General features: G+C 37.0%; 1 protein-coding gene across 1 annotated transcript; it reads left to right on the forward strand.

Moving 5' to 3' along the window:
* The first annotated feature begins 812 nt into the window (after positions 1-812).
* Positions 813-13,029, forward strand: LOC114285624 (UDP-glucose 4-epimerase GEPI48). The gene is made up of 9 exons (XM_082902645.1): positions 813-1,175; positions 3,221-3,270; positions 3,796-3,931; positions 5,481-5,582; positions 5,887-6,114; positions 6,564-6,642; positions 7,768-7,850; positions 8,497-8,588; positions 12,687-13,029. Exons 1-9 carry the CDS (start codon positions 993-995, stop codon positions 12,778-12,780), a joined length of 1,047 nt encoding a protein of 348 aa, XP_082758771.1. The 5' UTR covers positions 813-992; the 3' UTR covers positions 12,781-13,029.
* The last annotated feature ends 1,334 nt before the right edge of the window (positions 13,030-14,363 follow it).

The raw sequence follows: 14,363 nt of genomic DNA on the forward strand, positions 1-14,363 counted from the left end.
TACACATATTTTTATAAAAAATTAAAAAGTACATTTATTTAAATCATTCCAAATAATCGATAAATTTATTATACTTTCTCTAGATATCAAGAAAAACTAACATAATTTATTCATGGGTAAATTACAAATACACTCCCTGAGATTTATTTAAATTATAAATTACCTCCTGTGATTCTAAAAATTATATTATGCCCCCTGAAGTTTCTAATTTCATAACAAATATGTCTTTTTATTAATAAATCATCAAGTTAATCAACAGTTTTTAATAATGTTAAAAGTTTTTTTTAATTAATAATTCATATAATTTTATTATTGTATAGGTGAACATTTAGAAATTTTACTTTTTCAATTAATTGTGTTAAATAAAAAAATTTGATAAGAAAGTATTTGTAATTTTTCAAATCACAGGAGACAATTCGTATTTTAAGCAAATTTCGAGGATATATTTGTAATTTACTCTTTATTCATTAAAAAATATCATTAACGCGTCATTTCCAACCTGTTTTTTTTATTTTATTTATTTTTTGTAAAACTTTTGTTTCTTTTTTTTTTTTGCTGCAATATAAAACTTTTGTTTCTAAATCATTTTCAAATGTTAAATATCTTAATTCACCAAAACATGCTATAAAATTCCTTTTGGAAATTAGATATTAAAATGCCAACCCTAAAATTCTTATATCAGGCATGAATCAAATGAAAAGAAGAAGAAGAAGACACCAGAGGGGCAGTACCGTCAATTCACAAACTGAGAAGAACCTGACAATCCTAGTACCCACGTGGTTCTACTGTTCCTCCTTTCCCCAAAACTCCTTAAACCTCACATCACTACAAAATTATAAATCTCAGAGCTTCTTTTTCTTCTTCTTCTTCTTCTCCTCTCTCTCTCTCTCTCTCTCTCTATCACACACACACACACACACACACACACACACACACAGAGTCAGCCTTCGTCACTCTCTCTCTCTCTATATAGATACATTGTGTGTATAGGTATGTCGCAAAATATACTGGTGACAGGGGGTGCGGGATACATAGGAAGCCACACGGTTCTTCAATTGTTGTTGGGAGGTTACAAGACTGTTGTGATCGACAGTCTCGACAATTCCTCCAATATCGCTATCAACCGCGTCAAAGAACTCGCTGGCGAATTTGGGTCTCACCTTTCGTTCCATAAGGTTCGTTCCCCTAGTCGATTTTTATCTCAATTCTCAACCTATATTTGTCTGTTTACTCTTCTCATTTTAAAAAAATTGGCCTTTTTTAGTCTTCAGTTGTTTCCAGATGATTAGGTGTTTGATGAATTGTCTCATTGGAGTGTTTCATGTTTTTCGTATTGATTTTTAAGAGTTTAGATTGTGGGTATTCAATTGCTTATATGTAGCTGTTTGATGATTTGTCTCATTGTGTGTTTTATATTTTCTGTATTAATTTTTAGGGAAATTCTAACATACACAGGGTGCACCATGAACGCCTAGTTATGCTTTTTTTTTTCTTTAGTTATAAGGTATATATATTTTTTAGTCATAACTTAGAAATTATGTTGTTTTCTTTTTTATTATAAGGTGCATATGGCACACAGCTTTTAAAGGGTGTTTACCATAGCGTGTCCCTAATTTTTAACTGTTTGAGATTGTGGGTCTTCAATTGGTTATGTGTTTGTTGTGGGTTTGTTTACGTTTGATTGAGTGTCTTGATTTGCAGTAGTTGATCAAAATATAAGTGGTTAATTTTATACCAAAAAGAGAAAAAGAAAAAGAAAAAATAGAAGAGGTACTACCAACAAAATATTTAACCTAATTAGATAAATATCTCACAACTCAAGATGCTAGATGAAACTAATAGCTAAAATAAGTGAGTTGGACAAGAAAATAGAAAAATAAAGCAAATCTATCACCCATGTAGCTCTGCATCAACAAAACCATCAAAGCCACTGCCATCCGCAGTGGCTTTGTGTTTACACTCATCCGTATAAAGTAAAATGCTGCCCCAAAGAGTAGCAAAATGCAATCCTTAATAAGAACCTCTCCTGAAAGGTCTCATGCTAAATATTGGCCACAGTCAGAATGAACATCTCAAAATGGAGGAAAGTGAAACGACCTTGAAACATTCGACACCAATACACCAAAACTGGCCACAGTCTAATACTCACTCTAATTAAAAGAAGATGAAAAGACCCTGAAATATTCAACACTCATCAAGAAAAGAAGACCCAAAGGGGGGGGACCACACCCCCACCCGATAGCCATGGAAACCTGACACCAGCACAACTAGAGTCCAGACCACCTCACAATATGGCACCACATCAAACCAGAGCTCTGACTACATTGCCAAATACAACCCTAGGATTTGGGAAAAAGAGGTAGAAAAAAGGTAGTGGAAATCGAACCAAGGACGAATGGAGACAAGAAGCTACACCTTAAGGATAGACGAAACACAGAGCAAAACCCAAAAGGGGACGAGTCGGTGGACCAGGAAACCACCGTCAGATTTGGCATAGAATGGCCACAAAACATGGTTGACAGGGGAGACAGAGGGGAACGAGAAAAGAGGAGGGGGGAGGGGAAAGAAGAGAAAGGTGGGGAAAAGAACTCCCACAGGGAGTAGGGAAACCATCGGGGTTGGCGATGTTCACTCTCCCCTGTGGTGCTGGATCTAGGGATTTTTCTAGGGAAAGACATGAGTGCAGAGTTAGATCTATGAATCGATCAAATCAAAGAGAAATAGATGTAGGTGTTGATTTTTGATGTTTTGTTTCTTGTTTAGTGTATGGATACTGATCACTTGTTTCTTTGTTAAAGTCGATCAATTTATATCAATATACATAACTGGGTTTGGAAAAGTTTTTATGCCTATGCGAGATTCTTTTTTAGATGTGTTGATTCATGGTTATGTGAAGGAAACAAGCCATAAATATAAGCTTTTATTCACATAGACGTAGAAAAAAATACTTTCTTGATGGTGAAATTCTATCAATATAAAAATAGGGAGTGAAAATAGAATTAGTCTTATTAACTCTGGCATTTAGTGATTGGATTATCCAATTGCTGGCATCTATTGTCACAACCTTTAATTTACAGTTTGAGTTTTTGATTCATTCTAAACTTCCATTTTAAAATTTATGTGGACAGTAGTATATTTTAGTGTTTATAATTCTGTTGCTCGTAGTATTTGTTTTTCTAGCTGATTGCCCTAATCTCTACTATTTTGCTTTCACCTACAGATGGACCTGCGAGATAAGCCAGCACTTGATAAGCTTTTTGCTTCCATGAAGTAAGTTTTACCGTATGTTTTAATATGTTATGTTTGGTACTTCTGCATTTTAAAGCTTTGCAAGGAAAGAACCTTAACTGATTAGTCTTCGTAGTGAGTGTAGACTAGATAGTCTCTCGGCTGTGTTTTCCCCACTTGACTTCCCTTAAACCTTTACTGTTCTTATTTTTATGCATCTGAATTATCTGCAACTTTCTATGTAGTCATCTGCATCTTTCTGATTTATTTGATTTGAGCTGTCAGGATTGAGGCATTACTTTTGCTATGTAATAAATCTCATTAATTCCTTCTACAGTTTAGATTGTGAGGTCCAACTTATTAATATCAGGGGATATGAGTAATGTATTTACACCATAAAAAACAACAATCTTCTATGAGCAAAATGTTTGTAAACAGCAGAAAAGCGATCTTCTATACGAACTATGTTTGTTAACATGAATAGAAAGTTGATTTTGTGGCTTATATGAAGGTTAACTATATGACATCTGACCTTTTCTCTTCCTCCTAATTTTGTTTCCACTGCAGGGTTGATGCTGTCATCCATTTTGCTGGATTAAAAGCAGTTGGTGAAAGTGTGCAGAAACCCTTGGTGTATTATAATAATAACCTTATCGGCACAATCACTTTGTTGGAAGTTATGGCTGCCCATGGATGCAAAAGGGTATTTCTCGTGTGTTTTATTTTCATATTAGAGTTCACATTACATAGGTTCTAGTCTGATTTACTAGATGTAGATATTGATCCGCCAATAAATATTCCATCTCAGAAAGTTTGTGTCATTTTATGGCTTTGGGGCTTGATTATATTGTTTAACTGCATATCTCATCTCCGTCATGTTGTCACATAATTGTCAGTTTCTAGTTTGCCTCCCTCTTTATTTGCTTAGCTAACTGGTGAACGTGATGCAGTCTAACTGGTCACTAGCATAAATCAACTAGTTATTTAGAAAGTATTTGTGCCCCAGGGGCCGTTCGTCCCTTTGCTTCCACTGTAGGTAGAGAATAGACATTTTGCTCATTTCAGTGCAGTAAGTAAAACTGTTGAATTTTCTTTAAGGTGTCTGGTACTTCTCTGGCTTAAGTAGAACTATTATAGTGCTGGAATTTGGTTACATTGTATGTATTGTAGAGCAAGTCTGGTACTTCTCTGGCTGAATAAGAACAATTGTAGTGCTGGAATTTGTTCCTTCACAGCCTTTATAAGCTGAATAAACCATACCAAACTAAACCGTGTGACCCAATCAAGTCGGGTTGGCTACATAATTCGTTTTTTCACTATTCTGCTATGTCAAATGACTATATAAGCTGAATATGTTCGTTAATTACTATATAAGCAGAATATGTTGTTAATTACTATATAAGCTAAATAAACCATACAAAACTAAACCTTGTATCCCAATCAAGTTGGGTTGCTTTAGTTTATTCTTCTTCTGCTGAATTGTTTTTAAATCTGAATGATTATGGAAATAGAAAGAATGAAAATCAAAAATCAAAAAAAAAAAAAAAAAAAAAAAAAAAGTTATGCATTGGCTCCTTAGTATTATAGAACTGAACTTTCATAAAAATTATTGGAATTTTGTCTTTTACTGTAAATGTGGTTTGTCAGCTTGTTCTATTGGGATAGTTCTGTGTGCTTCTCTGATATTTAAAATGTTAAGATATTCAGGCCTTAACATTGTTCCATCCATATATTTTCTATTTTGATTTCAATGACATGATTTTTTTTTTTTCCCCCCGGTTGATTTACGGCACACTGTCCATTTATTTACTTTTTCAGTTTTGATCAAATGTTCTTTGTTTCCTGGTTGAATTAATCCATTCATACTATTTTCAATTGTTCATCTTTGCATCACTGGGAAACTTCAATTTATTTAGTGTGATCATTAAAGCAACCTCATTACCTATGTGAGTAGGGATGTAATATGTTTTTATTAAACTATATGTCAAACAAAAGCCCTCCATTACCAGGTTTCTAAGTATTTCTTATTTAAGTGCAGGACTATTTTAGCACTTTAGATATGATCATTGATTAAATAAACTAACAGGACTAAGTTCTGACGGTTTCTCTAACAAATAAGTTGTCTAATTCTATGCTGTTAATATTATTTTTCAGTCTTGAGTTTTCTTCACGTTGTGATTTAATTTTATCAGCTGATTTCAATTTGGGTGAGTTGACTAAAGTTGTTCCCATGATAAACTGCTGCATTTCAGCTTGTGTTTTCATCATCAGCTACAGTTTATGGTTGGCCAAAGGTGGTACCGTGCACAGAGGAGTTTCCCCTCTCTGCAGCAAACCCTTATGGACGAACCAAGGTATATTTTGAGCAATGATATCATGCACATGAACTGAGAGCTTGGTTACCAAAGAAACTGATAGATGATTGGATATGAAAAAATAAAGAACTTCAAGTACCTATATTATTTTAGAACTTTCAGCGTATTTTCTTTGTGCTTTACTTTGTGGTCACATGCAAAATACTTCTGCATTCCCCCCCCCCCTCTCTCTCCCTCTCTCCCTCTCCCCTTTTTTATTATTATTATTATTATTATTATTATTATTATCAAGAATCATCATTATAGGATCTACTTATTTTACTAATGTGGTTGGTACTTTCAGCTCTTCATTGAAGAAATATGCCGTGATACCCACCTCTCGGACACCAAATGGAAAATCATATTGCTGCGATACTTCAATCCTGTTGGTGCACATCCTAGTGGTTATATTGGTGAGGATCCTCATGGTATTCCAAACAATCTCATGCCTTATGTGCAACAAGTTGCTGTTGGTAGGCGACCTGCACTTACTGTATTTGGAAATGACTACTCTACAAAGGATGGTACAGGGGTATATTTTCTTCATTCTCAGCATTTTTTTCCCCTTTGTTTCAACTTGGTTGTTTGCTTGTTTTAGACTCACGATTTCAAATTCCATGGGCAAGCATGCTTGACCTGTGTTTGTGATGGCTAATAGTCATCTATAACCAACTATTAGTTGTGTGGTGTAAAATGCATTGGTATTACAAATTTAGCTGGAATCCCTGTTTTCATGACTATGTTGCTTATTTGGAAGCTTTTTCTTGTTGGTTAATTTAAAAAAAAATAAAAAAATAAAATATTGAGACTTTGTATATTTTCATGAATGATTTATATGACTTTAGCTCATAGTGAGTATCAGTCCTCTTGCACTATTGGAAATTTGGGATCTGAGTGGTTTGGGGTTGTATTCTTTCTTTAGATTTTCCACATCTAATCAAGACTGTATTTTGATGGCGCCTATTTTGTTCCAATGTTCAGGTACGTGACTACATTCATGTCCAGGATTTGGCCGATGGGCATATTGCTGCATTGAACAAGTTATCTGATCCTTCTATAGGTCTGTGCTCTGATATTGTCATCTTCCCTTTGATTCAAGTGTCTGTTTCAGTAGATGAAATTGTTCTTTTTCCACTAGTCTATACTATAGAATAAATATTAGATGGAGCAGGCTTGTGCAAGAGCTAGTGGTATTAGAGTAACAGTTCTAGTTATGCTGCGTTATTGAAAGTAAAAACATGATTGTTGACAGACAGGATAAGTGCATGACATAAAGTTTTTAACTTCTGTAACGTATGGGAAATTGATCAACTTGTTTAGGAGATGTTTGAATATTTAGAACACATGAAGAGGAAACTGTTATGCAAATTTCTGGAGCACTATTTCAGCTACAAACAATAAGCAATGGGAATGCAGTAAAATACTTCAGAGAACACCAAATATTCTTCAACCTTTTTTTTCCTCTTGAAATGTTTACTTCTCCCATCTATATGCGGTGCGTAGTCCTTTGGGAGCTTGCTATTGATCTATTGTTTGTCAATGTAAAAAGTTTGTATTTTTAAATGAATTATACACAACCAAGTCTTGACACCTTTCCCAGATCAATGTCCTCATTGGCTTTTCCTTTGTCAATATTACACCTTTCAAAATATCATTTCATATTTGGGCTCACTTATTTTTACCTAAAAGAAGGAATAAATTGTGTTATTTTTTAACAAGTCAATGTTAAATATCCATTTGACAAATCATTACCTTGGGAGTTTTATATTTTAAAACCAATATTAAATGTCAAGGACATTAAGATTCCTTCAAGTTGCATGAGCGCCATTTCTTGAACTCTTTTAGATGTAGATTTTCCCTATTATTTACTGTTCTATGGACTTGATTGAGTTATTAGACTTCAAGTGACCAGGCAGTGTAGGAATATTGAGATCAAGGCTAACTCAGGAATGGCCATTTTAATTTTTTAAAAATATATATTGGGGGCTAGGGCACCTCTGAAACTTTATCTCTGCCTCAATTATGCTTTTCTATGCATGTTGCATGCTTATGTGTGTGCACAAGTGTAATGTTGGTTGAGTCTAAAAGTTGTTTAGTATTATATGAATGTAAAAGCTGGCAAGAAAATTCTTGAATGATGTGGTTAGGTATCATTATATTTGCTTCATTATTGATGTCACTGCAGGTTGTGAAGTTTACAACCTTGGAACTGGAAAAGGAACATCGGTTTTGGAAATGGTAACAGCATTCGAAAACGCATCTGGAAAGGTATTGAATTGTTGAACCTGTGTGTTAAATTTTCCCAATGTGCCAAATCTTAAAAAATGGTCTAACTTCTTATTTTGGACATAATCTATAATCTACACTCTATATTCTAGTTCTCCTTTTCATTTGATGCAAGTTTTTTCAATATATATATTTAAATTTTTCTACTGATTCATGAGTAAGCAAGTGCTTGGAGATTGAATTAGAGTTCCTCTCAATAGTTTCTTGAATTAAACTTTGCAAAGTCTTAGATTTTGGGGCTATTATTTTCATATCCCAGACTTTTAAGAGCAGATGTGAAGTCTGGTGAAATCTGAACCAAACAAGGTTTTGGTTCATCGGCCGTTTATTCCTCTGTTACATTTTCGAATTCAGTGGATAACAGCAGAATCGTATATGATGTGTGAAATGTCATTTTAAATGTACATCAAATGATTCCTCCCAAAGGTCACCCTGAGTCCAAGGTTAATGTACCACCCAGAATTGGGTCTTCATCAGGAAGAAAAAGGAAAACAAGATAAACAAAAGGTCACTCTAGGCATCATAAATGGACACTGAAAAAGGAAAACTGACATTTTTGTTATTAAACATTGACATATTCTCGTTTATGTGGACAAGAGCCATAATTTTCTTTTCGTGCTTGTTCCAGATAATTCCCCTGACGTTTGCTGGGCGGCGACCTGGTGATGCTGAGGTTGTGTATGCATCAACAGATAAAGCAGAACATCAGTTGAATTGGAAGTAAGTGTCATCCCCCTTGAAACCACTATGTAAAAATATATGTATTATTGATTGAGATAGATGTTACAAGATTGTTGTATCGATATGTTGTATTACAAATCAGAGTGGCATTATATAGGAGAGGGTTTGGGTAGTAGGTGTAGTGTAGTGGAGGTGGTAGGTGAAGTGGGTGCTAGTGGAGATGGTAGGTGGAGGAGTAAATTGGTAAATTCTAACAGCCCCCCGCAAACTCAAGGAGGATAGAAACTAACCAACTTGAGTTTGAAGAGAGGAATAAAACAAGAAAATACATAAAAATAAAAAAAAAGATAGGAGACACTGTATGGTCGTGTCAGACCGTTGGTGAAGACACTGAAAGGTGGTGCCATAACGTTGTAGAGGACACTGGATGGTTGTGTCAGACCGATGTAGAAGACAGTTTATGGGGTCATGTCGGACCGTTGTAGAAGACAGTTTATGGGGTCATGTCGGACCGTTGTAGAAGACAGTTTATGGGGTCATGTCAGACCGTTGTAGAAGACAGTTTATGGGGTCATGTCGGACCGTTGTAGAAGACAGTTTACGGAGTCTTGTCGGACCCTTGTAGAAACTAACCGGAATCTATGTCGGGACAGTTTACAGAGTCTTGTCGGACCCATAAAGGAGCTAACCGGAATCAATGTCGGGACAGTTTACAGAGTCTTGTCGGACCCATGAAAAAGCTAACCGGTATCAAATGTCGGGACAGTTTATAGAGTCTTGTCGGACCCTTGTAAAAGTGGCACCCTCAAAAGGTGTGCCCAATTTTGTCAAAAGGCGTGCCATCAAAAGGCTTGCCCAATTCATCAAAAAGTGTGCCGGACATGATGGCGAGGCACGTGGGCGCCTTGGCTTGCGTGCCCGTTTGTCGGCTGGTGGTAAGGGGCGCGCGATGCGCGTGGCTGCCTCGACTATTTAACCAAGGTTGAGGCGGAGGCTGTGCAAACCAGTCTGAAACCGCCGAAAATCCTTTGAAAAAACTCTTCCGTTTCTGAGAAAGAGATTCTGGAACACTCTGTTGCCATTCTGTCACCAACCCTTCCGAACATTACCAGTCTGAAATTGCTATTTCGCTGAAACACTTAGCAACCCAAAAAACATGGCCTCGTCTTCCCGTCCAGCTACCCAGAACCTGCTCACGCTCTTTCCAGAACTGAACGAGCCCACAGGAGAAATAACTGGTGCGGTGTCCAGTGAACCGCAACCAAACACCTCTGGTTTTGCTCCATTGAACTTTCCGATGCGGTCGGTGGAGCAAAAAATGGCGGTGCAGTCGGATGTGGAGGCCAATCAGTATACTCTGAAGGCATGTGTGGAAAGCATGACGGCGGTCACAAACTTGTCGAACCGGCTGCAGAGTAGAACAAATGAGGTGCAGCATTTAAACTCCCAGCTGGCTCTGCTCCAACGCATGTATAAGGATGCGCGAGCAGAGATAAGTGTGCTAAAGACAGAAAATAAGGAGCTGAAGCGGAAGGCCACCGTGATGTTCCGATTTGGAGGGCCGCCATATGCTGCAGTGGAGGAGTATGGGGGGAACGTGCTCGGTGGACTGGGAAGCACTGAGGCAACACCGTCAAGGGCCTCCCAGGACGGAGGCAAGAAGAAGAGACCGGCGGCAGAGTAGAGAAGGGATGTCGGTGTGTGGCCGGCTGCATAAAAGTAAACAAAGCCGTTTTTTTTTTTTTTTTTTTTTTTTTTTTTTTTGTGTAAAATTGTGATCGGGGGTGATCCCGAAGATGAATAAAATATGGGTTGGTGTGCAAAGTTGTATGTTTTTTTTTTTTTTTTTATGTGGAAGGAAGAAAAAATATATATATATATATATTTAAAAAAAAAAGTGGAAAATGTGATGATGGTGTTGGGGGAAAAGATGGTAAAACATGTGAAAATGGAAAATATGTTAAAATAAGAAAGTGAATGGGTGGCCCGAGGAGGTTCAATGCATGTGAGGTGCTGATGTATTTATTTATGGTATTTGTTGTTGGTGGGTATTGTATATTTTATTGTATTGTTATTTTATTTTATTTGTTGTTGTTAAAGCTGCCGAGAGAGTGAGAGAAGGAAGTGGGTGGGTGGTGATAGTTTAATAAAATATGAGAGAGTGGGTTTTCAATTCTGCCAAAAGGAAGAGAGAGTGAGTGTAAAGTGATGTAAAGAAAAAATAAAAAAAATAATAATATCGTAGCCCAACGTAATGGAGTCTCGACCTCCTGCTTCTGACAGGTGAAAACCATGACCTCCTGCTGCTGACAGGTGCAAACCATTTCCCTCCGCCAGCCATCTTCGATCTCATTCTTTTGTATTCTCTTGACCTAAGTACTGTTTTCATAAGATTTATATCCTCGCAGATCTCATGTTCAGAAAGAGATGCCAGACCGGGCAGTACATCTCTCTGAAAATCTTTGAGTCTCCTCCCCCTTCTCAACTTACTTCGACAATCCTTGTTATCAAATTCGTCAACTTCAAATGGTTTTGACGACACACAATAGTCATCCACACTGCTTTCTGGTAACTTCAACACAATCGACTCATAAGAATCGAAAGAATCGAGGATACAGCCGAGTCCATGGCAAGAGACGAGCGACGTCGTGTTGTTGGCGGAGAAAGCGTCGCTTGAGGTAGGTCTCGAGGATCTCCATGACAGAGACGAAGCGCTTCATCTCGGCGAGATGGCGGCTGAGATCGGCCTCTCGGGCACGGGCTCGCTCCAGACGCGCCTCCGTGTCGGCCAAGCGGAGCCTCAGGTCTTCCACCACGGCGGCGTCGGTGGGCGGAGGACGAGTCCAGGAGGTGGGTAAGCATGATTGTGGCCTATGATTTGTTTGGAAATGAAACCGGGTCCTGGAAACCGCCCGTGACGGAGAGGGATGGGTTCTGGGAGCAGGCTGACCCGGCTCCTGTCGGGTCGGGTCAATTGTCCGGGTTGGGGTTTCCTTCCGGTCTAACGGCAGACGTGACGGTGCGGACGTGACGGTGTGTAGGGGTCCGGCGGGCGGCCAAGGCGAGACTGCCGCCCGCCAGTGAAGCAGAATGATTAGGTTGTTAACCTTGCTCTGATACCATGTAAAAATATATGTATTATTTATTGAGATAGATGTTACAAGATTGTTGTATCGATATGTTGTATTACAAATCAGAGTGGCATTATATAGGAGAGGGTTTGGGTAGTAGGTGTAGTGTAGTGGAGGTGGTAGGTGAAGTGGGTGCTAGTGGAGATGGTAGGTGGAGGAGTAAATTGGTAAATTCTAACACACTATATTGATAATTATTCTGTAATTTGGCTTCTCATGAATTATTCAAGAAGTTTGCTTTGAGGAATTTTCATCTGGATTTGTGGTGATATTAAAAGATTCTAATATACTGCTCAAAGGAGTAAAATTTTAGAATGGCAGCCAATGGAAATAGAACTATATTTGTAATGACTGACTCAGCTAAGTTGCCCATCAGTTCCAAATATTTTTTATATTATGGGTTTTACTTATGTCAAATAGAATATTGAAATATAGAAGTTGGAGAAAAGATGAGAGCATCTGCAATGGAGTGGCTAGAAATGTGTGTTATAGGAAAAAAAATGATAAATTTGGGACCCAATTTGTGTGTTACGATTTGTTAGTTTAGTGAGTGTGTGGGGTGTTGCAATGAAGATGTTAAGGTATATGTTAAAGTGTGTGTTAAGTAAAAGTTGGGGTGTTAAAATGTATATAAATACAGACTAAATAAATAAAAAATTGTTGAAAGCCACCCTCTCTCTCTCTCTCTCTCTCTTCTGCTCATTAGCTCACTCGCTGCAGTTAACACAAATGTTAACATCTAACATGGTTATTGAGGCAGCTAACAGCTCCTTTAGAGCTCAAAAAAATGACCAACAGCCAATTTCTGACTAACGCCTGACACTAAAATGGAAGGCATCCACTACGGATGCTCTAACACTATTAGATCCTTAGTTCTTACACTTGTAAAGATAAATCCACCAGTATTGACAGGAAAAACTGTTTCATCAAAACCTCGAATGAAACTATACAAATAATAGTTTCATATTCAGATTTGCATATTTTCTAATGTGTTGTCCATATGCAGTGCAAAATATGGAATCGAAGAGATGTGCCGTGATCAGTGGAAGTGGGCCAGCAAGAACCCTTATGGGTATGAATCTCCAGACTCCACTGCTTGACTGAGAAAACAAAGCTTGTGGCTGTTAGTCTCAGGGAAAACTTCAGATTTAGGATTTCCCTTGTATTACTAGGGTTATAATCAAGGATGAAAAAATTGGGGTGTAGTTTTATCCTTGGTTTCAGAGGGGAAAATATGGACTTTTAACTTCACTGTAACTTGAGAGTAAGCAATTGCTGGACCTGTTGTATAGGGCTCGTATTCATGCAATTACAACTAGAATCTTTTAACAAAAATGATTTTAACTGCACCGGATGGCTGTGTCTTCCCGATGTTTTGTGATTCTCATTTTCTGGTTGTGCTGTATGTATGTCATTACCTTGCCATGTGGAGAATGTTGATGTTTAGCTACTTTGTGGGGTTGATTTTCGTGTCTGTCGTTTTGTAGGCTAGGTGGTGCGTCATTTGTTTGGGATTATTCCTTTTATGTGTAGATTTAGATAGCAAGGTCATTGGTCTTATGGTATGTGTTGCTTGAAGATAAGCAATCTACTGTCATAACAACAGCTCTGGAGTTTGAAAGTCAGCTGATTCTAAATTTCAGCATAAGTTTTTGAGCTACTTTTTAAGTACTTTGCGTGTTGCTCTCAGATTTATTTTTGTCAATGCTGCCTTTGGAATTAAAAAGTAGTTCCTTTTTTATTTAATTTTTTTTTTTCAGAGTTACACGATACACAGAAAATAAGATTGAAAATTTGGTTAGTTTCTTATTTTCCAAAAACTATTAAAAAGAAATAGTAAATTGACTTAAATTTTTTTTGAGTTTTACGTACAATTCTGTAAAAGCAAGGGCAAAGAGGGCAAACCACGGGTCATTCTATTTACACACCACTTTCCCTCTCAAGGTAAACCATTAATTAATTTATTTTTTATTACAATTTTAACCTTAAGTGAAATGACTATAAAGGACAAGTTATGATACATTCCATTTATGTATTTACCATAAAGGACAAGAATCAATATAATATAAATTATCAATTTCAAACTTGTTCCTTACGTATCTTCTTTGTCAAGAATCCAAAAATCCTAAAACCAAAATCAAAAACCCTTCAACAAATAATAAAAAATATAGTATTATTGAAGATTTTGATTGGATTCAATGAAGGATGCATCTGACAATTCTCATTCGGAACAATGGACCAATGAAAAGGTTATTTTTTTTGTTGTTTTCGTCTTCGTTTTTGTTTATGAGTGGTAAATCGTTGTTCTGTTAACCAGAGGTGAATGATATATCATTGTTCGACAAACTACAATCGAACAACTTACATCTGTTCAACAGACTACAATCGAACAACTTATATCTGTTCAACATACTACAATCGAACAAGTGCAATTTGTTCGGATTACTACGGTCGAACTTTTTCATTTAACTCAACTCTATACTGCCGAATAGTTATTATTATTATTATTATTATTATTATTATTTTTTCCAAAACTGTGCATCCGTGGAATCCAGTAAGTGCATAAAACCCTAAAATAAATAATAACTCACCTAATAAATCTCCAACATGAAGTTCCAACTGTGTTGAGCAACACCACCGACGACGTCTTGATAAGTGTTTTCAGCAATGGTGTTCACCGGTG

This window comes from Camellia sinensis, chromosome 13 (genome assembly GCF_055761805.1).
Source record: "Camellia sinensis isolate YWXY chromosome 13, ASM5576180v1, whole genome shotgun sequence".
Classification (NCBI taxonomy): Eukaryota; Viridiplantae; Streptophyta; class Magnoliopsida; order Ericales; family Theaceae; genus Camellia; species Camellia sinensis.